Source organism: Lemur catta, chromosome 12, assembly GCF_020740605.2.
Source record: "Lemur catta isolate mLemCat1 chromosome 12, mLemCat1.pri, whole genome shotgun sequence".
Taxonomy (NCBI): Eukaryota; Metazoa; Chordata; class Mammalia; order Primates; family Lemuridae; genus Lemur; species Lemur catta.
The window spans coordinates 54711650-54738704 of NC_059139.1; the positions used below are offsets into that span (position 1 = coordinate 54711650).

General features: G+C 36.2%; 1 protein-coding gene across 2 annotated transcripts in view; it reads right to left on the reverse strand.

Annotated features, from left to right (window-relative positions):
* EDIL3 (EGF like repeats and discoidin domains 3) overlaps positions 1-27055 on the reverse strand; it is a 388195-nt gene that overhangs the window by 175654 nt on the left and 185486 nt on the right. For both annotated transcript variants that reach the window (XM_045565716.1, XM_045565717.1), the window contains one exon: positions 19750-19878. In XM_045565716.1, the coding sequence (XP_045421672.1) occupies positions 19750-19878 (129 nt within the window). The remainder of the gene's footprint in view (positions 1-19749; positions 19879-27055) is intronic.

A 27055-nucleotide genomic window follows, 5' to 3' on the forward strand; every position in this document is an offset into this window, starting at 1 on the left:
TTATATCAAACAGAGTCAAGTAATATTTTGGCATTCTCATTTCTCTACTTTTACCCACCAATTCACAAAAAACAGGTAACCTTAAGGGTCTTACCAATTTACCTCTTAACTCTCAAAGTGAACACTGCTCTGGTATTTTGAAGAATAGTATCTGCACTGAAGGAAATTAAAGTGAATACTGGGAAAATAATTTATCCAATTCCCACTAGCAAAACACACAGAAATTCAGCTGCATTCATACATATGTAAATATGTCAGGTTTTTTTCAGAGACATGCCCTGAATTATGCTACAAAATAGAATACCTGGAAGATGAAAGAGCATTCAGAACATCAACACAGAAATACATCGATTACTAAAACATAATTTTAAAGTGCTTCTAGCATATACAAGATACATTTATATTCCAGTTATGTAGTGGATAGTACTACCTTATTATAAAAGTAAGCTTTGTATCTATTTACTATTTATCCCTCAATTACATGGTAAAATTGGATAGTTAAAAATAGAAAAACATATACATATAAAAATCTTTGGTTTTATGTCCTGAAACCCTTCATCCTAAGATGTTTAGAATTACTTTTACTTAAAAAAATGTATTTGTAATAAATTCTCTCATCTTCAGTAACAAGGTGTTTAATATTTGAAACCTTGGGTCAAGGAATTCAATTCTGTAATTTCATGTTTTTGTGTTTCAGCTCCATTCTTAACAAAGAGGGTATTGATCTAATAATCATACTCTACTCCTCCAAATATCTATAATCATTTTATGTCCCCACAAACTCATTCATTATAAAACCCATAAATTTATTCCCTGCGGTGCCTATAACAATAGAACAAACTGAACAATAAAAAGAAACAATGCATATTTTTATTATATTTTAATGATAGTACCATTGCCCATACATGTACAATCAAGTGGAATCATTTAGCCACAGGCATCTCCAGACATCCACTATCTGCCACTCTACAATACAAATTAATGGCTAGAAATTTCCATTAATAAAAAAGCTAAAGACAACTAGCTATACATTATAAATAAACAGTGCATTTATGAATTAGCTCATCTTAAACCACTATATGAAAGCCAGGGAACAGACATTGTTACAGGCACTTTTCCTAGGGCTGCATAAAACTCTCTGATTGAGGTTTTGTATTTTTTCAATAATCATAAGTAGACTACAAGTTTGTAGGTGGAAAATGATGTCTTTAGTGTAAGCTAGCAGCAGAAGAAATGGTTAATGTAAATATAATAAGACATTTATTTATTGGTTACTCTTACAAGCTCAAGCTTACATGAGCTCACATGGTGTACTTTTTTTCTTTCAAAAAATTTTTTCAAATTTTTCAAATACTTACTAGTCCATTCTAACTATGGTCTCAAAACATTCGATCATACATTCTTATAGTAAAATTCTGATTGTGGCATGTACTTCCAATAAATGTATAGTTAAGAATTTATAAGTGATACATATTATTACTAAATAAATATATTATGTTCATTATACAATGTACATAGGAAATATAAATTTCAAAAAGAATGAGATAAATTTGCAATAACCATTTTTAAAGCATCTTCCAATTGCAATGGTTTTATATTATCATCAACTCATATTTCAAAGCATAAAAACAGTATTCGCTCTGGGTGAACTAGTGAATAATAATGGTGGATGCAAACACATATTATTATGCATCATACTGATAATTTCAATCTGGGGAGCCAATTTCCTGTTAGATATGATTAGTTTGACACTGCTTTATCTCATAACATTTTGAGTTTAGCTCATAATAGGAGAAGAAATGTTAGCTATTTTCTTCTCTGCTTGGATTATTGGTATTTTCTTCATTCCGAAATTTTTCCATAGATTTCTTTTCAGGCCATTTGTGGATTTCATGAGGGTTAATTTAATTTTAAATAGATAACATAACAGACACATTGTACTGAAAGTGCATGGCTTTTTAGAACTCCTACTCTTCCTTCAGAAGTTCTGTACTGGTTGGTGTCCTTTTGACAGATGACTCTAGTGACGTGCCTCTGCAAATCCCTGTGATAAATAGTAGTACATAGTGTATGTAATTGTTATCAAAAAGTAAACATAAAAGCAAGTTCCCCTATTTTCTTCCCACCTCCCAGAGGATTGTCTCTTGCACTCTTCTGAGGTATATGCATCCCAATGTGAAAACAACTACTCTATAAGTGTCTAGGAACATAGATCTAGGGATTTAAAATACATCCTATTTGCTTTTAAGCATAAAACCAAGCTGAAATATTTATAACTCCTAGAGAATAACTAATGTTTGATAGAATTAGATTTTTCTTATTTCAAGCCTTTTAAATCTAATGAGGTATTCCAAAAATAAGGATGGAAAAAGAAAACATGTCTTTGGCTAGCTTCAGGATGAATGCCTTTTTAAAACCTGGGTTTGTTATGACTAAACCTTTACTCAGTTCTAGATATCTTGGACAGATGGTAAGATCATAGCATGACTGTAAGGGAAGGATTGACCCAAACCAAAAAATGCACACTGGATTCCTTATTAACCAAAGAGTTTTTCAGTCTATCAGATAAAAAAACAAAACAAAGTCCTGTACCTAATACTAGATATTTGTTTCTACTTATCCCTGAATGAAGTATTGAAGCAGCTTCCATCATTTTTCCAGTTACTTTTAGGTAATAAAAATCCCCTTAGCTTATTTTCAGTTAATAAACAGTCACTTGTATCTTATGTACTAAAATAAGTGCAATTTCATAGCATCTAAAAGTCCATGATGATATCCAATTTAGAATTTCTCTTCCCCAACTTAATCCTACTGTAAGCTGGGAAAATTGCACTGTGGAAGAAGTAGGCCCTCTCCTAATAACTGCAGAGTCTGGGTCAAAATGGCAGCTCTCTTACAGGTCTAAATAGTTAAAAATTGTGAATAAGACTAATAAATTATTTTAAACACATGTCTCCTACCTTTCTGACAATGTGGAAGACTAAGTTTGAATTTAGAATTCTCAGAAACCTCAGAGTTCCATAAAATAAAGTAAAGACCATGTGAAACACTGATTTCAATCCACCCTTCTCTATGGATACCCCCAGCTCAAACACTCAAGATCTGTTTCTTCCATACAGCAATCAGCTACCCTATGGCATGTCACTGAGCTCAGGGGTGTGTACACTAGTGACACATTGTATCCATGAGAGGACAGATACAGAGAAAAGGCCCACATAAGCCCAGGAATTGTGCTGGGTGCCATTTGGGCAGAATACTCTACGGCCCATATTACCCTGAACATGGTCTAGATAGGCGATTATGTCTCCAGGTGGGTATGTTCCCCAGTGTCCACGCACTCCTTGCCCCATGGAGAAGGGTGATTCAGAAGAAGCCCAGAGCAAGATCTCCAATGTGAGATCCAGGGCAGGGGTCTCTCCTGGCAGTGTCTAAAGAAGGAGCTGGGAAGTGAGTTCATTCGGGTCATATTCTCTCTCATTCCATATCATCCTCCACTCTCTAGCTATGTTCTGAAATTTCCAATATCTGAGTAGATGAGATATAAGTCTTCCTTGATAGGTTGAAACATGGCATCGGTGACCCCTGGGTTTGGCAGGTGTGTGATTGTGGCCTTTTCCCTCCTGGTGCAATTTTGAGGGTTTTTCATATTTCAATACTGGGAATTCTTCACCTCTAGCTGCCTTCTCTGATGGGCCACTATGCTCTGTCTCTGGGTTTCCCTTGGACCTCCAATGCTGGTAGGTCAGGGACCTTCTCTGGACTTTCCTCTTGGGCTCCATCCCTCCTAAGATAACAGAGCTGCTTGGTTTTGAGAAGTCCACATCTGGCCCACAGGAAATCCACATACATTCTTTCCCTGTCTTTTCACACATACTCTAGAATTGTAGTCCATTCCCCAAACAATTCCCTGCCCTTGCTCTGTACCAGGCAAGGGCAGCATCAACCACAGCCTCTTGTCTTTGGACTTTCGCTGCAGGCATTCAAACACCAGTCCACATGTAACTGAATATAAGACATCATGATACACAATAAAAGGAAAAACTTAGTGTTTCTGTCCTCCCCACAGTCCCTATTTTATTTTATTAGTAATAGCATCCTTAGTATCAGTCTTGTTATTTTGAAAGGAAATATTTTGGGGAAAAAAGATGGTTTGCTTTTGAAATCCACCAAGGTTCTGGAGTTTTGTACTTCAGAAAAGCTTTATAAATAAAAGTTGAACAAGAAATTTGAACCTCAAAGAGTGACTCTACTTTCAGATGACAAAAACAGCTCATGTTCAAAGTTTCTGAAAAACAGGAAATGACCAAGAGTTTCATTTTAAATATACTCTCTAAACCATTTGAGAATTGCAGGCCATAAACTACAGCAGAAAGATAGCTGGCAAAAAATATTTTCCTTAATTCAATTGCTCTGAAGAGGAAAGAAAAAGACTATTTTCTCATACAAAAATGTCATTTATATTCTTATAAGACTACACTTAAAGAGAAATTGAAATAAGTTTGTATTCCTATGAGTTTAAGATACCAATTACAAAATAGAGCCAATTAAGACTTAAACTACCCCAAGGAAATAAAGCAATTTCATGTTTGTTTAATTTTTAACATATAAGAACATCTATGCAAAAAATATCTAGATATCTCAGATGACTTCATAAAAAAAAAGTCATTGATAGTCCAGAAATTTATCTAACCAGATTTAAAAGATTTTAAATAAAAATCAAAATCAGTGATTCCAAGTCAATCCATCCTTATAATTTAGGGTAATGGTAGTATTAATAATAATGTCTTAACACAGACATTATGTCATCTTTTATAAATAGAAAGATGTACACAAGTTTTAGCAAAAGAAATCTACATGTATGGCCATTCAGTTCAATGAACTTCATCTTAAATGAAGACACAATAAATGATTATATTGGAAAATACTATCCATACTGTTATCAGAATAATACCTTATCAACTTCTAAATGGATTCTATTGCTTACTCTATTTAATTATGGTGAATCATTTATACATAGCTCCTTAGAAACTTCAAGTAACTGTCTGCCTCTAAGGAGGCCAACTTGGACCACTGAAGTTGTCCATAAGGGACTTTATTGCTGTACATGTTGTGCTGTGATCCTCTCATTACATATGCAGAGCCAATTGGGAAGAAACTAAAATACTTATTTATTTTTAATATATATCCTGCTTTTTCCACAAGTCAGTTAAAATAATTTACAGTAAAATCCCTACAAATCAAGATAGTTAAGAATAGAAATAGATCTCCTAAGCTATACAGTGGAGTGGGAGAAATAGGAACTTAGGATAGGATACTTACTGAATTTGATTATTGTCTATACCAGGCAAAATTGCTTTCATAGTTCTCATTTCTTGATAACATGGAGTATCCTTGTACCTTGTAAAAACAGTAAATATGTGCTTCCTTGAATTTAAATAAAATATATAAATAATATGCTGATAACCGATATCTTTGCATTGATTCATTCAACAAATATTTATAGTACACCTACCATGTACCAAGGATCTTAAGATATAAGGGGATAACTATGTATGAAAAACAACCACATAAACCTGCCAAGCAAGGGCAAATAACCCCAAAGGTATAGCACAAGAGACAAAACAATTGCAATGATCTCTGTTGCAATTCACCATGATAGTGTCTAGGTTTCTGTTCTGGTAGTCAAACAATAAGCAAGTATTTACTGAGCTCTGACTATTCCTTCATTTTTTCATTTACTTAGCAAATATATTTTGACTACCAACTATGTATAAATCATAATTCTAGGTTATGATCAGAAATCAAGGATGACTCAGGCAGAAATATCTTTAAGCTACCTGAGGTAATGAGAAATACACAAATAAATACAAAACACGGTAGAAGGAATGAAGAAATAAGTGCCATGTAAGGTAGAAAGTAGGGGTACTTTCTTGCTCGTGGAAGGAGTGGGAATCTTGGAAATGTTCATGGAGGATCTGGGCCTTGTGTTATGGATGAGAAATAAGGGAAAGGGCTTTTCCAGCTCCAGAAAGTACATCAGCAGGGGAGTATAATGGGAAATTAAGGAAGCTGGAGGAGGAATGGAAAGTGGCTAACTTCTAGGAGGCATTCTGTATATAAAGGTGAAAATGAAAATAAATTAGGAAAGTTAGGCCAGGGCCAGATTTTGGCAAGAGATTAGGTTCAGATGATGTAGCTGATGTCCCTAACTGTGCTTCTTGCTAGCAAAATGCAGAGAAAACATACAGATAGACTCTTGCTCTCAAATATTTTATAATCCATACTAGATTATATGGTATTTATGTAGATGGCCAGACAAATCCAGGATCCTTGCTGTTAGGTAGAACTAAGGGCCTACAGGTGGCAGGGCAGGTGATATAGGGGTGGTCTAGGGCCAAGGGTTGGGACCAATAACAATGGGAAAAAAAACACAACAACAGGAACTTAAGGTTAGGGACTCTTCGCTACCTGGAGCATGTGCAGAAGTTAGAAGCCTATGGCCAAAGGTAACCTTTCCTTAACTGACATACATTAACATGGTAAAAATCACAGCCCCTGGTGACATGACAGTTCTGGAGCCAGCCTTGTAAGGACAGAAAGTGAAGGGTATCAATTCTAAGAATTCTCCACTCCTTTCTTAGAAAATCATGAATATTCCACCCCCACTTTAACAGAGACTTAGGAAAGCAACATAAAAAGGGGAAATCTTGTTAAACTCAGAGTCTTCACTTTGGAGACAGATCCATTCTTTCTGGAACATAGTCTCACTTTACTTTCGCTTTTGTAAAGCTTCCTGTTTCCTGTAATAAAACTGCTTGTGTGGAACTGCTCCATGTCTGTCATCACTCCGTGGCACCAGCCCTGCTTGTGATTTTTCCAAGCAAGAAACCAAAGAACCAGGACAACTCTCTCATAAAATCAACCCTGATACTTGCATTGAGTTGTTCCTATATACCTTTCTTCTACCAGATGGTGTATAGAGCTCTGTAAGGAAAGTAATTATATACCTAGCACAGTTCTGGGAAGGACATATATTCAGAGCCATCTGGTCTGTGACAAAACCACCCTCTACTGTGGTTACCTTTTACTTGTGACAGCAGGTTGTCAGGGTCTCTTTCCTCTCATGAGTGGAATTCCTGTGCTGCATTCCTTTCTTAAGTGTTGCTAGCTCCTGTGTTACAACATTGCTCTTGAAAGATTCACTGCCTTGGGTGCAAGAATGTAGCTCACAAAAGCCCTCGGTTCACTCTGTAGAAATGCAGCATTAAGGCATACACAACTGGGAAATAGCAGCTGACAATGAACTAAAGATATACGAAGAAAAGTGACTCAAAGAGAAACAGTGTGCTGAATGTAAACCACAAATAATGGCACAGCACCTAGCAGCAAAAGTGGCAAATAGCTCTCTAGATAATCATGATGGAAAGCATTGCTCATCTCTCCTTCATCTCTCAGACAAAGGAAGGCACCACATTCAAGGCAACATTAACATAATCACTATTTTTGGGGACAATTTTAAGTGCTGAATAAATGCTTGTAGACAGGTACTTGTGGGTGGCTGATCCTCCTAGTATGCATTTGTATTAAAACATGTACATGTGCAAATGCAAAGGAACCCTGCATTAACCTTCAATTTCACCCCACCTTTGCCTCCTACATATTTAAATCATTTAACAATAACTCCCTCACCTTCTCATGATGCCACCTCACTTTGTTTCCATCTGCCCTCTCTCCTTTGCATAATGATTAAACACTCTATCTGAGATTTCCATGCCACTGCCACTCCTATCTCTTCCAGGTAATTGACTTAAAGAATATTAAACAAGTTTTTAGAACTATGTAACAATTATTTATCTAGTATTCTTTATACAATAAATTGCAGAGCTTCTCAGAGCCATCAGTAAACTAATGAACACTGACAATCTCCAAAAAGAGGAGATAATGTTCAATGTTGCCAAACTTATTTGGCTGTAGAACTCTCCTTAAAGTACTATTTTTCTTCACACAAATTTCATAAGCTCTTAAAGGCATATACTATTTAAGAGGTTTTCTGTTTTTTGGTTTTTTTTGTCTTTCACAAAGCTTAATATCATGGAAGATGGAGTGTTATTAGATATAATAATACACTAATTGATTTATTGGTTAACAGACTACTGGTGCATTCATTCATTTATTTTTTAACAAATATTTATCAAGCACCTACTAGGAACTATATACTTTTTAGGCATAGTGAACACAGCAAAACATAACAAAATCAAGTCCTTGCTCTAGAAAAGAGGCTTACTTTCTAAAAAGGAAATAAACAATAAAAAATAAATATATAATATTGCAGGTGGTGAGGAGTGCTAAAAAATAATAAAGGTAAGAGGGATGGAGAGTAAAGAGATGGTGGATAAAGGTGTTACGAAATATCATTTTATTTAAGTTAGTTGGAGAAGGCCATTCTGGAAAATTATCACTTGAGCCAAGATCTAAAAAGAAAAGGAAAGTGGGCAAGTATTGTGGAGCTTAGTTGGATAGAAGGTCAAGAGAGATGGACAGGAACTGAGCACATCAGGTGTTTTTGATCACTATAAAGACTTAGGATTCTACTGCAAATGCATTAGGAAACTATGGAGGTTTTTAAACACAGAAATGACTTACTATGATATATGTTTTAAGAAGATTCATTCTGGCTGTTGTTTTGAGAATAAACTAGAGACGAGTGAAACTAGGGACAGGAAAATCCTTAACAGCATGTCATTTAGGGTAATGGTGCCTTAGGGAAGAAGTGAAGGTTGTTAAGAGGTGATTAGACTCTGGATATATCTTAAATATATAGTCTTAAACTAATCATGGATCATACAGGAGATATTGAGTATAAATAACTCTTCTATGGAGTTTTCCTAGAAAGCAGAGCGCTAGAACAGTAGAACCCGTGGGTTTCCCCCCTTCTTCCCTCAGTCAGTCTCTCTCTCTCTCTCTCTTTCTCTGTCTCTCTCTTCCCCCAACCCCCAGCTTCTCTCCCTACCTCTCACCCCAGCTATTGAGAACATGTGCACTCTCAATTAAAAGACCTTACTTTTTATATTGAGGCATCCAGTGTTTCCATCCTTTCTGCTGCATAATTAGCTCAGATAAAATCAGTGTTTATTTTCATTTTATTTTAGTATTAATTTTTTCTGCCATGATTTAAAAAAGTATTTTGAAAACAAATCATAGAAATAATGATAGCTTATGAGAGTAAAGAACTTCTAATTTTACAAAACGCTTTCACATACATTACATTGCTTGGACATCATCAAATGGGACCTGAGAGTAAGCAAATGGTCCTGTTATTTCTATATTAAAGATGAAGGAGCTCGGTATAATCATTGGTTCAAGTTGGTATGACTTGTCAAGAGCATAGGAGGAATGGAAGTTTGGTCTCTTCTACATTTAAGTCCTCAACTCCCTTTACAACTGTGTCCTTCATTGTTCAAATAAATTGTACTCATCTTCTTTAGAAAAAGAAGAAATTCCTTTACTTCTAAAAGAGCCTTATTCAGACAGTTGAGGCGGGAAAAAATTCTCATTTAGAAATGTTCTAATTTAAGATGTAACTTATAAAATGATTAAAATTTCCTGAATATCTAAGCCTATTTATTTCCAGAGAATAGGTTTCCTTAAATTTCTCTAAATTTATAGGGTATGGGATGATTGCAAAATAAATCAAGAACAGTGAGAGCAAAATCAATCAAGTCACATTTTAAAGGCTGACATTAGTAAATATATACTGAACCCAATTGTGATTTCCAGATTTCCCATTCAAATGTAAATGACGTCTTCTTTTTCAAAATATAATTGTATTTTAGTACGTAATTGTATTAGTCTTGATTTACACATTTTTGTTGTAACGTTTTCTTTAAAATATACTGCATTAAACTATCATGACTCAATTAATGTGAAAGATAAAGTAACACACGACATATCTAAAGGCAACCAATTTTATGAGTCCTTTAAAAATATCAAAATTTAACATCTTAAATAGCATCACATATATTTAAGACATTGTATATATATGTATGAACATATATGCATGTGGATACATATCTATGTATTTATCTTTAAAATTCTAGATTCTTTCCTAATGATGCTGTTGAAAGCTAGAATAACAATGGTAATAACAAGGCATACTGGAAATTGTAAGAACAGTATATTATACTGCCCAAGTCTACAGTAAGAACTTAGGTAAAGACAGGAAGTAATTATAATGCTACTGATATTCATTAGCAAAAAACTCCCACAAATATTTATGATGCTGACTGTAATCTGCTTCAAACTACCTTCCAAATCTGAACATTGTTCAGATCCTACCAAGTCCTCATTGCTACCTTGCTGCAAATCACTATCATCTCTCAGGTGGTCCCAAAGGTTCTACTCTTGCCCTCAGTTGAACCTATTCTTCACCAGCCGCCAGAGTCATTCTCCAAACAGAAGTTAGTTCATGTACTCCTTTGCTCTCCACCCTCCAACAGTACCCTTCCACAAGTATTAATACAATAAAATAACAAATCCTCACTATAGCTTATAACACTTTACATGATCTGGCCCTTGACTACTACTCAGGCCTCCTTTCTGTCCCCTTTCTTAATCATTCACAATGCTCCAAACACATACCCAACTTCAGATGCTAGAACTTGCTCCTCCCTGTGACTCACATGCCTGGCCCCCTGAGTTCATTCACATCTCTGCTTAATTGTTACTTGGTGGGAGAAAACTTCTTTGGCTATGCTCTAAAATTGCACTGCATTGTTCCATAGTCCCTATCCTTATAACATATATCAGTACTTGATATTATACATTACTGTGTTAAATTTTTAATTGAATTTTTTGTTGTTGTTGTTGAGACAGAGTCTCACTCTGTTGCCCAGGCTAGAGTGCCATAGCATCAGCCTAGCTCACAGCAACCTAAAACTCCTGGGCTTAAGCAATCCTCCTCCCTCAACCTCCCAAGTAGCTGGGACTACAGGCATGCGCCACCATGCTCGGCTAATTTTTTTCTATATATTTTTTAGTTGTCCAGATAATTTCTTTCTATTTTTTAGTAAAGACGGGGTCTCGCTCTTGTTCAGGCTGGTCTCAAACTCCTGACTTCGAGCGATCCTCCCACCTCGGCCTCCCACAGTGTTAAGATTACAGCCATGAGCCACCACGCCCGGCCTTAATTGAATTTTTTATTGAGATAATTGTTGATCCACATCCATTTGAAAAAAAGTAATACAAAAAGATCTGTTGTACACTTTACTCAGTTTCGCTCAATAGTTAACATTTTGTAAGCTACAGTATAAGAGCACAACCAAAGTATTGGCATTACTACAATATGCCAAACTTATCCAGATTCTCCAGTTTTCCTTACATTGATGTATGTGTATGTAATTAGCAGTATAAAATTTCACCACATATGTAGGTTTGTGTATCTATCATCACAGTTAATATACTGAATAGTTGCAACACAAAGATACCTCACATTGCCTATTTATAACCACACTCATCTCCTTCCCTTCCCTAACATCTGGAAAACACTAATTTGTCCTCCATTTCTAAAATTTCGACATTTCAAAAGTATTATATAAATGGATCATTGAGTAGGTACTCTCTTGGTATTGGCTGCTTATTTCTCTGCTTAATTTCCTGGAGATTTATCTAAATAGTTGTATGTATCAATAGGTCCTTTTCATTGCTGAGTAGCAAGTATTTCATGGTATGTATATACCCCAATTTGCTTAACCATTCACCTATTGAAGGACATCTGGGCAAATTCTGGATTTTGGCTGTCACAAATAAAGCTGCTATGAATATCGATGTATAGGCTTTTATGTGAACCTACCTTTTTATTTCTCTGGGATAAATGCACAAGAGTGCAACTGCTGGGCTGCATGGTAATGCATGTGTCATATTTTTTATTATCCTTTTCCCCCTTAGACATATGACAGCAAGGACTTGATTATTTTGGTTCTGTGCTATATCCCAGTATCCTGAGCAGCGCTCGGCACAGTAAAAAGTTAATATATATCTGTTGATAAGTGAGTTTCAGGTCCTTATTGAGGTTTAGTTCTATGTACACGGTGCTTATACTTTTATAACTGACTGAGGAGAAATGAGTCTGCAAAATAGCTTCCTGGGAAAGACAGTAGAGATGAGAAGAAGAGAGGTGTGGCCATAGTGCCTGTCTCTCAACTGGCCTGAGGTATCTGAGCCCTGAATGAAAGATCAGTTAGGGCAGGAAGGCTGAGCAACTGTGTTCACAAAGGGATCTATAAGGTTCTGGAAAAAGCTACAGAGGTTTCCAACTAGAAGACCATAGTGGGACCCAATGTTATTAAAATGGCTAGACTTTCCCAGATGTTTCTTCAGATCATGTGTAGTTTCAGTTGGCCAGGTGGCCACCAGCAGAGAACAGCATAGCCTGCCCTTAGCATTATGCCCAAGGTGGGACCAGCAGCTGAGTCAGGGAGCTGGTGCTCATTTCTAAGCACACATGGCAACCTGGAAAAATAGTAAGTAAATTCTCAAGAAATATTTAATCAAATGTGTAAATAAGTAAATTATTTCCTGACATGGCTGGGGAAGACTTTAGAGGAGAACGATGTACTAACTGAGCAACTTATTTGGATGATGATAGCTAAAAGCAATAGTAATTTGGAAATCCATCTTAACATCAGCCCAGGCTGGAAGGGCTAAAAAATATGGATTATCTACAAATTCTTTTAAACTGCATTTGTGATTCTGTCTCTATTTTTGGAGACAGTCTTCATAAAATCATGAGTTCAAGAAGCTCAGGCCTGTTAGTATAAACACACTGCCTTCATGAGTATAATCTTCTGGCAATATTTGTTTAACATATTTTTGCTCAGAGTTTTTCATTTTGCTGGCAACCAAATTTCTTTTAACAAACAACAGAAAAGAAAGAATGTTTTGTTATCTAAAGTAGCAATTTCCGAATATTCTGAGTTTTGTAAAAATCTAAGTATTTCATTGCAAAAAATCAATTTCATTGCATTTGTGATTTCTGCAGTAAAATATTCCAATGTCTATATTGGAATAGTGAAAGTGGAAATATCCATTATATTATATATGACTGTCAGGGTAATGCTCTTTCTTGGTTTCCAGCCAAAGGAGAAAAGAAGAAAATAAAAATGCCTTGGGATTCTGGCTACTACAGATAGATTAAGGGATAACAAATTTTAAGAGAAGTAAGCTAATATCTTTTTCTGGCCTAATTCTTTCAGTAAGTTAGGAGCTTTTGGTATAAGATAATTTACATCATATTAAACAATGATTGAATTAATTAAGGTTATACAATTACACATATAGTGTGGGAATATAATTATGAATCATAAGCTTGGTTTCTCTTTGAGTATTTCTCCATTTAGTTTCTTTAAGGCACTATAATTCCTCCTAGTGTGGTTCTAGAACACTGATTTCCAGCCTTAGTTGCACCTTAGAATCATCTGGGGAGGTTTTAAGACTCCTAATGCTTACACCATACCCCAGACAAATTAAGTCAGAATCTCTGGGGTGGGAGCCAGGCATCACTATTTTTTTATAGGGCCCCAGGTGATTCTAATGTGCAGCCAAGGTTAAGAAACAGAGTTCTAGAACCATTTGCATCACTTTCACTGGGACACTTGTTAAATAGTCAGACCTGGGTCTAAAACTAGATCTATTAAATTGGAACCTCTATGGGTAGGCAAAAGGAATCTACATACTAATCTAGATTCCCACATGATTCACATGCACCCCAAGTTTGAGACGCTTTGGCTGATAATGTGGCTCACATTGACCTGTAAAGTTATTGGTGAGTAGGAAAATTTGGAATCTCAACTTCATTCTGAAAGCTTTTGGGGTTGGAGACAAGTCTATTTTGGAAGTCTCCTTAGAGGTCTTTATTTAGCCAGTATAGTTATATAGTTTGCCGGTATCCATAATATAATAACTCCAGGTAAAACTTTTCAAACAGTTTTGAAGCAAATGCTTTATTAGGGCAAACTGATTTACTAGGGGTAAAGCTAAAACAAAGAAGCCATCACATTAAAATTATAAAGAGTGTTTTAAAAAAAAGAATTACTTATCAGAGGTAATAACGTTAAGAGAGGAATTTTTATTGAAAAGCATAAAGCCACTTATTGAGCCTCCCCCACCCCATTACACAACTGTTTTTTCTAAAAAATTACAATTAAAATATTTTAAGGGAAGAGAAAAATTAAAAGCCAGTAGGAAACCCCATTATATTTTAAAATTTTAGTCCATTAGGCATATTTAACTTTTCAAAACTTGTAAAGTATGTTCTGCAACACCTCATCTGATCCTAACAAATACCTACTTAGGGAAACAGGACAAAGGATTTTAATTCCAGTTTTCGTAGAAATATTATTTCTAGCACATAATCCATTGTGAAGTATCAGTAAGTGCTTGTTGAACTGCATTGAACTACTGGATGAGAAACCTCCGGCACAAACCATTAAGTGTTAACTGGCCATTCATCAATTGATCAAGACAGAACTGTGTCAAAAACCCAGGTATAAACCAGAATTCTTCCCCTAAAAGCATAGTTCCTTTGGTATAATTTTGAGACTGAAGGTAAATAGTTATTTTTTAAGCCAGTGGTTTTTAAATTTGGTGTACCTAAGGATCATAGGGGTGCCTTTAACTAGATCCAGGGCACCGACCAAAAATTCTGATTCAGTAGGGCTGAAATGGGACCAGGAGTCTGTCTGCATGCTTGACAACGGCAATATACCAGAGAAAGCACATAATTGCCAAATATGTAATTAATCCAATTAGCAATAATCACAAAACAGCAAATATCATTGGTTAACTCTGAGAAAAGTGAAATATGCAAGTTACAAAAGGAAACTGGCTCATGATCCCAAGAAATATTTGTTGAATGCATGCATCCATTAATCAATCATTTAAATCAAGACCAAACTGGTTTACAATGGTTAGCAGAATATACAAAGAGGCAAATTTTAGATTCTGTTTTTCTGACCAACTTTTGTTGAGGTAAAAAGGACTAGGAAGCTTTTTATCTTGAGATAATGTGATAACATGGGCCACTTCTTTAAAATAGTCCTCCTTTCAGTGCTTAGTGGGCTCCTAGATCATCCCTTCTTCCTTGAAGAGTTGCAACCAAGAAAATTTGTTCTTAAAAAGAATCAAAGGCTGCGGAGCTATGCACAGGTAGGGAAGAATGCACAGGATGCCTTCAATGGGAAGACAGGCAAAGAGTTCGGAGAATGAAGAAACAGTCTTTCCCTAAGGCATTAGATTTGTTACTAGGCAACAAATAAAATATGATCACTTCTGGCCAGTCCCAAATGCAGCTTCCAGAAGAAAACCACTTCCTTGAAAATGCCTTTCAGAATTCTAACCAAGTCTAGACTATCTTCGTATTCAATTCAATCTATAATTTACACATACACACACACACACACACACACACACGTGTGTTTCACATTATTTTGTAGCATTTTAAAACATGTGTAATTTGATAATTCTATATAAAAGCCAATGCCAATCATTGTTATTCATATAAAATTATAACCTCATGTTACTTTCATCACCATAAAAAGCATAGGTAATAGTTAAAATCCAAAACACTAACAATAGCAAATGAAGCACCCTCATTCATTGCTGGTGAGTAGACAAAATGATCACCGTGGAAAGCCACTTGGAAATTTCTTACAAAACGTACTTTTACCATACATTCCAGAAAATGCACTACTAGTTAGGAAAAATGAGTTAAAGACTTATGTCCACATAAAAACCTGCACATTGAGTGTTCATAATTGACAAAAATTGGGAGCAACAAAGATTTCCTTCAATAAGTATAAACAAAGTCTTATACTTCCATAAAATGGAATATAATAATAAATGGATAAAATGCAATATTATTCACAGTAAGAGGAAATGAGCTATTAAGTCCTAAAAAGACATGGGAGAACCTTAAATGCACATTGTTAAGTAAAATAAGTTAGTCTGAAAAGACTACAGACTGTATGATTTCAAGTATATGATATTCAGGGAAAGGCAAAACTGTAGAAAGAGTAAAAACATCAGTGGTTACAAAGGGTTGGGAGGGAAGCAGGAAAGGATTAACAAGGGATGTTTAATTAATAATACAGGATGTTTAGGTCAGTTAAGCTATTCTGTATGATACTGTAATGCCAGACACACGATATTACCCATTTTTCAAATCCCACAGAACTATACAATACAAAGATTGAACCCTAAAGTAAACTATGGACTTTATTTAGCAATAATGTATCAGTATTGGTTCATCAATTATAGTAAATATACCACAGCAATATAAAATGTTAATAATAGCAGAAACTATGTAGGGGGAGAGATATAGGGAATTCTCTGTACTTTCTGCTCAATTTTTCTATAAACCTAAACTGCTCTAAAAAAAAAGTTTATAAATCAAAAAATCCCAAAAAACATTTTGAAAACATATGTAGGTAACATTAATGCTGGCCCTGGAAATAATTTTTCTAATTTGGAACATATTAAACAAAACCTATTAACTACACTGTATCATAAAAATTAAAGTTCTTTAAATGTCTAGCTATATTCCAAAAGATATTTAGTTACTATTCTGTCATACAGAACTAAATTAATCACCCCTCGCATATGGCTGTCTTAAGGATTTTTAAAAATTCTTTTTCAAAATGAAATGTTCACACTACGTTGGTACATTGCTCATTTTTATTGATTTTCAGTATAGTTTTGATTTTTACAAAGCCTAATAAATATTTTGCCTATAATCTAATGTTATTCAGTTGAATGTAGAAGTTGCTAATTCTATATAATGAGCACATTTGGCTATTGAAAGCCTTATGAAGTATTTCTCAAACTTCAACATGTGTAAGAGTCAACTGGGGATCATTTTGAAATACAGATTCTGAATTTGTTGACTTGAGGTGGTGCCTGATAATCTGCATTTCTAATAAACTTCCAAACAATGCTGATGCTTGCCTACAACTTGAGTAACAAGGTTCCAGAGAATAGCTAGCTCATAAAACTATTACTAATACCACTGTGAAAAACAAACTCAAATACCTAGCAATCCTTGCAAGGGATTAAAGAAGTGTTTTTTTCTGTTCTTCTACCTGAAGAAGCTTTCAGGGCTCCCAGCACTTCTAAATCTGCTTTCCCAATATATAATCCTTCACAATTTCACCTATCAAGAGGAAGGCTTGCTAACCTTTGTACAGTGAGTAAGCTACCTATTTAGTCATAATACCCTCTTGGCTCATATGAACCCAAGACCATCTATTTCTAGTTCAATTCCTCAATTTATATGTCTTCAATTGAAAAGGGATCAGGTGACTGTCTCAAGGTCACTTATCCAATAACTGTAAAGGTCAGGTCTCAAATCCAGCTTTCTGATTCCAAATCCAGTCCTTTTTCTTCTGTTTTCTTGTTTTTTTCAATAACGATGCACTTCAGAAAATAGGGATCAGATGGTTTAGACTACAATACCCCAGTTCTGAATCGAATCTGTTAGCCTGGGGCTTCTCATTGCAATTCCTAATAAAGGTTTAAGATCTTGTGTGTGTGTGTGTGTGTGTGTGTGTGTGTGTGTGTGTGTTTGTTGGGGGGCGGGTATATTAAGGGGAAGGATTTCTTTGTACTTCAAAGTAAACCTTGAAATTTAACAAAATGATGTGGATTTATGAGCTTATTTGAGCATGGTATAAGGGTAAGAAACAAAAGACTTGGATGTCTCACCATGGTGAATGAGGACAAAAATGATTTGTTCTATCTCCCCAAACCTGATGGTTTTCTAGAAAGAATTCACAGCCAATCACGTGATGGTGTCAGAGGCAGGTGGATTCATCCAGAAACACCTTCCCAGAGAAACCTCGCTTACATTGGGACAAACAAATGACCTGATGTCTTCAATGGGGGCTTCTTGTCCATTAAAGATAACAGAAACTAAACTGACCTTCACCATATGAAGAAAACAAGGCTCAGAGATGCGAAAAGAACTTTCTATTAACGTATAGATATCATTAATTAGAACTAAGATTTAAAATTTCCCAATTGCTGGTTAAGGGGCAGGCCCCAACTTTACTCTGACTTCAACAGTAGTTCCAGGTAGGAGGGTTAATAAATGTGAAATATTTAAGTGACATCAGGAGTCTATACATGTCTTCAAAATATTGTCCTTCTAAACCCTTTGAGGATTTCTTCTAACAGTAAGAATCTGCCTTTTTATACTCTTACCTTCTCCCTCCTGGAGCCCTGCGCCATAGAAAAAAACGAACTTAGGTTGACCTTGCATGTAAGGCCTGTCTCTGAACACTGGAGAACATCCCATCATAGAAATCCTATTCTTTTTTCAGGGGAATCCTCTGTAAGTGTGTGTGCTGTATAAAAGCAGCTCAGAATTGAGGGGCTTCAGGGGCATGCCAGACAGTCTTTCTCTGAGCACCACTTAAGAGACCATATCACAAGGTTCTATATGGAAGAATTAGTAATATTCTGTTCATGGGATTAAGTGAATGTCAAGGCAGCCAAGATTCTGAGCCCCTATCTATTTTTCCAGGGCTATGTGGAAGTGTTCATGTGTGAAGGCTGCATAGTAATGCTACTGTCAGGGACACCCAGCCTTGGCGCCTCCAGACCCAGTATGAGAAAAATCAGTAGCCTCTCATTGCTTTGTTGGTGGTCTTAGTTAGCTCTTAGAGACAATTATTATAAGCAGTTTAGGTGCCAGTTTTAAAAAGCTTAAGTGCCCATGTACTATAACAGCTTCTACAAAAATTCTTGAAATTCCTGGCCATGGCAAGTTTCCAGAAAAGTACAAGATGCTCCCAAAGTCTCAGAGTCAGGACGTACTCTATGTTTTTTGCTGGTGGTTGGAAATCTGGTTCTAGCTGACATACCCGATTTTGCCTTGTCATTCTTTACAGCATTGATTTACCCATCAGTGTAGTATTCACAGCTTACATATTCCCTTCCCATTCTTCCTACCATGAGCCATTCCCCTCCCTCTTATCAACATCCTATTCTTCCTTCAAGACTTGCTCATATGTGGCAAGCCCTTGAAGAAACTCCCCTGATAGCTGAGTCCACTGTAGCCTCGCTACTTGCCGAACACCTACAGCGGAGAGGAGCCCACACCAAACTCATTTGGCATTTATATTTAGCCCTGCTTCTTAGAAGAAATCATCACAAGTGGGCCTACTTTGTTTAACTTTCCAGGGTAAATAAGAAAGGGGATAAAAGAAAGAAGTGCAGATAACATACTTCTTGTTGAACTTTCTAAGATGTTCACACTAAAAATGTCAACAAGTAAGAAGGAGAAAACTGGCTTAAGGTCAAGGTGAGCAGTGTTTTTTTTTTCTTGTCATCATCTCTGAATGTAATCATCAGAATAATTTTGGGAAAGCTTGAAGAATGTAGCTTTAGGACAAGTATAAAAGAAAAAGACAGATATCAGTTTAATATAAAGAACAATGTTTTGCAAGTATGGCTGAACAATAATCAAAAAGACTAGAAGACCACTAGCCCCACCTCGCCACTGTGAGGATTGAAACACAGTCTAGGAGTCCTCAGCTGTGAACATGGCGTACTCAGTGGGGAAAAAGTAGCGTTAGTCAAATGCTAGAGCGCTTTGCTGCTCTAAGATTCTACGATTCTACTCCAAACAAGAATGACAATGACTTGTATACTCTGTAATCAATAATAATAAAAGAACAATGACTATGAATAACTTACTGTGCTGGCAGTGAATCCCATTAAATCCTCGAGGACATTTACAAACATAGCCTATAAATGTGTCTCCTCGGTATGCTTCACTTATTTCACAGGTTCCTCCATTATGGCATGGATTAGGAATACAGGGACCTGAAAGAAAAAGAACATGTTGCTGTATGATATGTATGCTTAAAGTAGACATTAGGTCAACATTTTGCAAACAATAATTTTATAGAAAAGAGTATTTTAGATATTAGTGGTATAGGAAATGTACTGATTGTTTGAGTTCTGGAGACTAATGGCCTAGGTTTGAACCTTGGTTTCACCATTTCCTAGTCATGTAGTCTTGAGAGATTTATTTAACCTTTTTGTGCCTCAGTTTCCTCTTCTGTTCAAGGTCAATACTAATAAAATGTAACTTAAGGGCTTTATAGATGAAAAGAGTTCATGCATACAAAATACCCAGAATAGTGTCTGTCACATATTAAGCACTCAGAAAATATTAACACTAAATGAAATATTATTATTAAAATTTTTGAATTGTAGGATATCTCCTGCATGTCTAGAAAGTCATACTGAATGACAATTTTTGAAGTCGTGAACACTGAAGAGCTTTATTTCCCTGCTGAGGCAAGTAGCATATGGCTGTAACCACAAAAACCAAGTGAATCAGATAGCTGGTTGCAACGCTTTTGCAGACTATTTATGTTTATAGTGGAGCATAACTCTGGAGAAGCACATTTTTTGCCAACCTAAAAGAAGCTCATCAAATGTTGTATTTTTTTTTAATTTCAGAATATTACGGGGATACAACACTTTTGTTACATATATTGCCTTTGCACGGCCTGAGTCAGAGCTACAAGCCTGCCCATCCCTGAGAAAGTGTGTACCGCACCCATTAGGTGTGAATTTACCCATCCCCTCCACCCCCTCCCACATGCCTGGCGCAGGATGAATGTTATTTCTATATGTACACGTAGTGTTGATCAATTACTACCAATTTAGTGGTGACTACATGCAGTGCTTGTTTTTCCATTCTTGTGATACTTCACTTTGAAGAAGGTTCTCCAGTTCCATCCAGGATAATACAAAAGATATTAGTTCACCATTGTTTTTCACTACAAAGATGTGGAAACAATCCAAGTGCCCATGAATACATGAGTAGATTAATAAAATATGGTATGTGTATATCATGGAGTACTACTCAACCATAAAATGTTGCATATTTAGAGAAGAGGAGCTGACAGTCATTTTTAAGCTTTGAGAAAGCATTAGGTCATTAAATATGAAATGTACGATTTCAAATCAAAGTGTAGTTTATTATATCTCAAACAAGAAGCAGTACAATTAATCAAAGTATGAACTTAAACTGTGGACACAGTTTTGCCATCTTAACAATACTTGTTTATGCCACCAGTGAAGAAGCTCTGGAGAGTGAGTGGAGATGAAATCTCAAAAGGCATTTTCCACAGCTTGTTGAGAATTGAATATTTTTCCTTGCAAGAAGTGGCTTAAAGCCTGGAAAAAGTGGTAGTCAGTTGGTGCAAGATCTGGTGAACATAGTGGGTAACAGTGAGATTTCAAGTCTGGCTTCTGTAGTTTGAGCAGCGTTGTTTGTGCAACAGTTGGCTGAGCGTTGTCTTGCGAGAGGATTGGCCTGTCTCTATTGACCAATCTCGGCTGCTTAATCATAAGCATCCTAATCATTGCATCCAATGGTTGCAGTAGACACCCACTGTAATCGACTGACCAGGTTTCATGAAGCTGTAGTGAATAATACCAGCGTTAGACCACCAAACAGACACCAATAGCTTTTAGCTTTTTCTTGATGAATATTCAGTTTTGGACTGTGTTTTGGCACTTCATCTTTATCCAGCATTGTGCAGAATGCTTGTGAATGTCAAAAAGAATCTATTTTTCATCACACATAACAATATGGTGTAGAAAAGATTCACCTTTATGTCATGAGAGCAAAGAAAGGCAAGCTTTGAAATGATTTCTCTTCTGACACTTGTTTAATTCATGCAGAACCCATCTATCCAGCTTCTTTACATTGCTGATTTGTCTCAGATGGTCCAATATTGTTGGAATAGTAATGTCAAACTTTGCTGCTAACTCACACATAGGTTGAGATGGATTCGCTTCCACTACAGCTTTCAGCTCATCATTATTCACCTTGGTCTCAGGTCACCCACGTGGCTGATTTTCAAGATTAAAATCACCAGAAGGGAACTTCTCAAACCACTGATATACTGTGTGTTCATTTGCCACATCCTTCCCAAACACTTCGTTGATATTTCGAGCTGTCTGCACTGCCTTGTTTCCACGAGGGAACTCATATTTGAAAATAACTCAAATTTTTTACTTATCCATGGTTTCACAAAAATTGCTCTAAAAAATTTGCAAGATAATCAAAAGCCAAACTATGCATTTGAAAGAATGATGATGTACCTTCATAATAAAAATAAAACAAGAAGTGTCAAAGCGAAATGTCAGAGATATCAACTGTCAAACTTAGTACTTAAGGAAATCGGACATTTCATACTTAAGAACTTAATCCCTTCAACAGAGTAATAGGCACCTGTGGCAGCCAATGGAAGTGTGGTGCTCAAATCTCTCTTTGGAGAGAACCAGCTGCCAGCAGTGTGCTCAGCTGACAGCGTCCAGCTACTGCACCATAGGAATGGCTGCAGCAGCATTCATTCTGAGGCCACACTTACCAGGCAATGGCTGAGCACCACAGGGGTGCAGAGCTGAGCCAGTACTTCCTGACCTAGGACTCCTCTAATGAACACTCTTCACTCTGGGGCACCCCACTGGTACGGCTGAGATTTTCTTAAATGCCATGGCAGTCTGAAGGTTTTTTCTATGCAATATTTTTTCCTTCCTTTTCTCCCTTCAGAAGCGAGAGGCTTGTGTCACAGTCTGAAGGCTCATCCTATTTACTCCCTATTGTCCATCCCAGTCATTCCTGCAATAAATCTTTTGCACTTCTAATTCTGTGTTAAGGTTTGTTTCCTGGAGGATGCTAGTTGACTCAGGACAGAAACCAGACTGGAGATTGTGAAGAGGGGAAGAGTCAATGTGAAGGAAAAAGAATTTTCCCTGGAAGATTAAGAAAGGACAAGCAAAAAATATATATAGTTTTCTCTAATTTTCTCTGTATTTATTTTAATTGGAGAGACTAGAATACATTTTATAAGAAAAGCCACTGAAGAGAAAGTTAAATTGTACGTATATTAGAAAAGGAAAGTGAGAGTAATTGCACTAAGTGTCTGACTATGTATTAAGAGGTAAGTTCGAGAGCCCTGGAAGATTAGTTAAGACAAGTGAGTGCTTTCAGCTGAGATGAGAAGGCAGGCAGAAGGGTTGGACAAATGAATAGTGATAACTTGAGGCAACTGGGTGCGGGATCCACCAGGCAAGGCTTATTCAAGGAGTGCACTAGTGAATGAGTGCTGGAGCATGGTGTCAAAGCTGTTTAAAGACTTACAGAAAAGAAAGGAACTTCCCTATCTCACTTTGAGCAGTGCAATACGACATCAACCATGGGTGGGAAGCACTTAGAAGTAGGGCAACATTGTCCTGCATTAGGGCAAGACTTTATGATTCTATTCCTTTCTCCAGCAGCTGATACTCCATTTCTTTCAATTTTAAAATGTTATGAAATTCAATTATTGTAGAGTCTAATAAGAATAAGAAACAATAATGCAGCTCTATAGTGCTCGGACTTTCACTTCCTGATAGGGGTGGCCTCCAAAAAGTAAACAGAAATTGGAGCATCTGTGATTTTTTTCCCTAGATATCTCCACACCAATTAAAAATAATATATTTATTTAACCAGGCAGTTTTGTGCTGTGCAGTTTGTATCAATTAAATTATCTAAAACCTGCCCTTTACGTTTGAGAGAGGGAAGAAGTTGCAGGACCAATGCCTACTTAAGGAGCAATTTGAGTCATTTTCTTCCATTGCTAAAAGATGCAAAGCATGCTCAGAGCCCATCTCCCCTCTTCTTTCCCAGTTTCTACTTCTCTCCTCTTAAATTAATTAACATTTGATAGTGATAATTTACAAACTCTTTTTCACATAAACAATCTCATTTATTCCTCGCCACAACTCAGTGAGGTAGTTACTGTATCATTCTTTTCGTAAAAGGATTGTAAGTTCTAAAAAACTGGATTGTAAAGATTAGATAATATTTCTCAACCATCTACCAGTGGCACATTCAGGACTTAGATTAAGAATCTGTGCTTCTAAAACCTACACTCTTCAGGGCATAAACTAATTGGGGAGGGAAGAATAAAATAAAAGTGATGTTGGAGTTTTGACTCATTGATTCATTTCAAAATAGGGAAAAAAGCATGACTGAGAATTTTAAATTAACTGATAACTGATAGTGATGCATACAATTGCTAAAGAAAAATATATAAATAATTAGAGTCAAAGGTTTATATAATTTTAAACAAATAAGGAACCTTGGAGATCACATAACATAATTTTTCAATTTTGTAGATGAGAAAACAAAACTATGAATTCAGCAATATCTCTAAAACGCCAGAAAATATACGGAAAATTGTGTTTAAGGAATTGTACCTAGGAGGAAAAAATAGTTATTAAAACCCAAACTAATGAGAAATTCCTCAAGAGAATGGAGTAATTTACATCAGGAATAAAATAAATCTCTTTTCTGCATCCTTATACTTACAGAGTTGGATGAGGGAGGGATAAAAAATGAATAAGGTTGGGGTGATGGCTCATGCCTATGATCCCATCACTTTGAAAGGCTGAAATGGGAAAACTGCTGGAGGTCAGGAGTTCAAGACCAGCCTCTGTCAGTTCCTGAGAGCAGAGGAAGCAGTGATTTTGAGGAAAGGGGTCAATGGAAATCACTCTGACAAAAATGGGGTGAATATGAGCCTGGAATAGATGGCTCTGTTTACTCAGGCCTACTGCATCTTTGGAAAAGGAAAACTTGGCTAAAAGGTGAGAGGAGCAAGATGAGTTAAATGGATCTACATAATAAAGGGGAGAATTAGGGAATGGATGGAAAAGACCAAAGAGAGGAGATCTCAAAAGCAAAGCTGGAAGGAAAGTCCTCAGGGAGACATGCACTCAAGCAGTGTGCTAGGAGGCTGTAATATGTGATAAGAAGCAGCTGGTAAGAAATGGTAATGTCCAAAATTCAGGTTTAAGTTTTTGCACAGATGCTATGAGAACTGTCTGTGCTGGAGCATGCAGCTTTACAATAAAGCCTGCTCCCCACACAAGGCCTGTGAGTGGTGTTTGGGGAAATCAAGGGGAAAGGGCTGTGCTATTGACGTAGCTCATTCTGGCAGAAGGGAAGAAATGTTGCTGCACATCATGCCCAGGAGATTCAAGAATCCAGCGGATATAGGAACCTGAAGATAGAGCTGACAGGGGTATCTTAAGTCCCAGACATTCTGGGCACTTCCTGGGGGCACAGGTGAAGGCTGTCCAGCAATCTTGGCACGACCTCTGGGATTCCCAAAAGATGTGAGTTGATAAGTTGAAGCTCATTTTATTTACGCCCCAAAAGACATCATGACCTCAGCTGACATCTGGGTTTTAGAAAAAGATTACCTGTTTCAGAGGTTGTGGCTGCTGTTATTTTTCCTACTCCAAGAAATTCAATGATTTTCATTGAAAGGACGAGGGCGAAGTAAAGCAAAAGGAACACTTACTTAACCTTTCTAGGGTCCCTTACATGCATGCTAAACAACAGGAAGTATGCATATTACCTTTGATAATGCTTTGTAAGACTATATCCTTGTTTTAGAGGCAAGAAAACAGGTTCGGAGAGGTTAGGTAACAAATCTATCTGAAAAAAACATAGATTTAAACACACTCTACCTAACTAAAAAATCTATGCTCTTTCCATTAAGCCATCCTTCCTAACATGTTGAAATCTGCATTTAATATGTTAGTCTTCACAGATGTCAGAATCAGCATGAATTCACTAAAAACATTCCAATAAATAACACAGCACTCCAAAGCCTCCCTAACTGGAAACATTTCAGAGTATTTTCAGCAAATGGGTCAGGGTGTATTAAATATTGTGAATATAGATACGCTCTGCTATGCTAACACTACCCCATTTCATTTCAGCTATGTTTGAAATCAACTGTCAAACACGAGAATTTCCCCAATATTATTTTGTAATAATTATACTGTTGTTATAATTATACTGACTTATAATCAGTTATAATAATAACTGATGTTATAATTATACTATAATAATTATACTGATGCTATATGTCTTGTACATACTTTTGGGGAGTACTTGGGACGGAGTGTTGAAATGAGTGATTTCCTGTGGCTTTTCCCCACTAGACTGTAAATTCTGTGTGGGAAGAGTCATGGCGGGCACACAGTAGGTGTTGGATACATTTCGAATAAACAAGGATATGGCAATAAAGATTGATAACAATTATACCTATTGCCTAAACTGCATCCTAATTTTAGGTTTATAAGGCATCACTATTCTTTGGATTTTTATTCAATAATTAATTTGGATATTTTTGTACCATTTCTACACCTTTCAGGTCCTTTATAATTAGGTTCCAATGTTTTTTGTCTTTAATATGGTTTAGGCTTCAAAAGTATTACCTTGAATTGTAAATAAAAGACAATTAGAATGTGTACTTTTGCATAATGATTACATGTATCTTAATTCTTTGGCAAATATAGAATCAAGAAAAATGTAACTTTGTATAATCTCATTAAGTGTTTTAGTCTCCTAATTTAACAAGTCCTATGTAAATAAAAACATTCACTTTATGCATGAGCAAGATGAAATGATCACAATATGCTAGTACATAAGGATAACATAGTAAATGTAGTCCAAGATCTCAACTCACAAAATTTGCTTGACAGTCAAAAAAGTTTTGCTTTGTGTTTGATGTTCAATACAACAATTAAAACATATAGCAACAGTTTCCAGGTTTCTTGCTCCAAGTGACAAACAGGCTACTCATATGAGAATCAAAGGTCCTAGAAAACACTTATTGTCTCCCTATTCAATAATCATCTCTCTTTTGAAGGTTTTGAAACACTGATAAATAATAATCATCACCTATAGCACAAAATATTGCCCATATACTGTGAAGATAAGAAATAAATTGACTCTGCATGTCATAGAGGGTTTTGCCCCATTTCAGGTTAAATAACATTTATGCATTAGGCACCTATTATGTACTGGGAACTATGCTAGTAATTTGTGATGAATGATTTGAATTACAACATAAGAATACACTTAGTTATCCAGTTTATGTAGCTCATTTTTAAAGGTAATTTTAATAGCTATCCT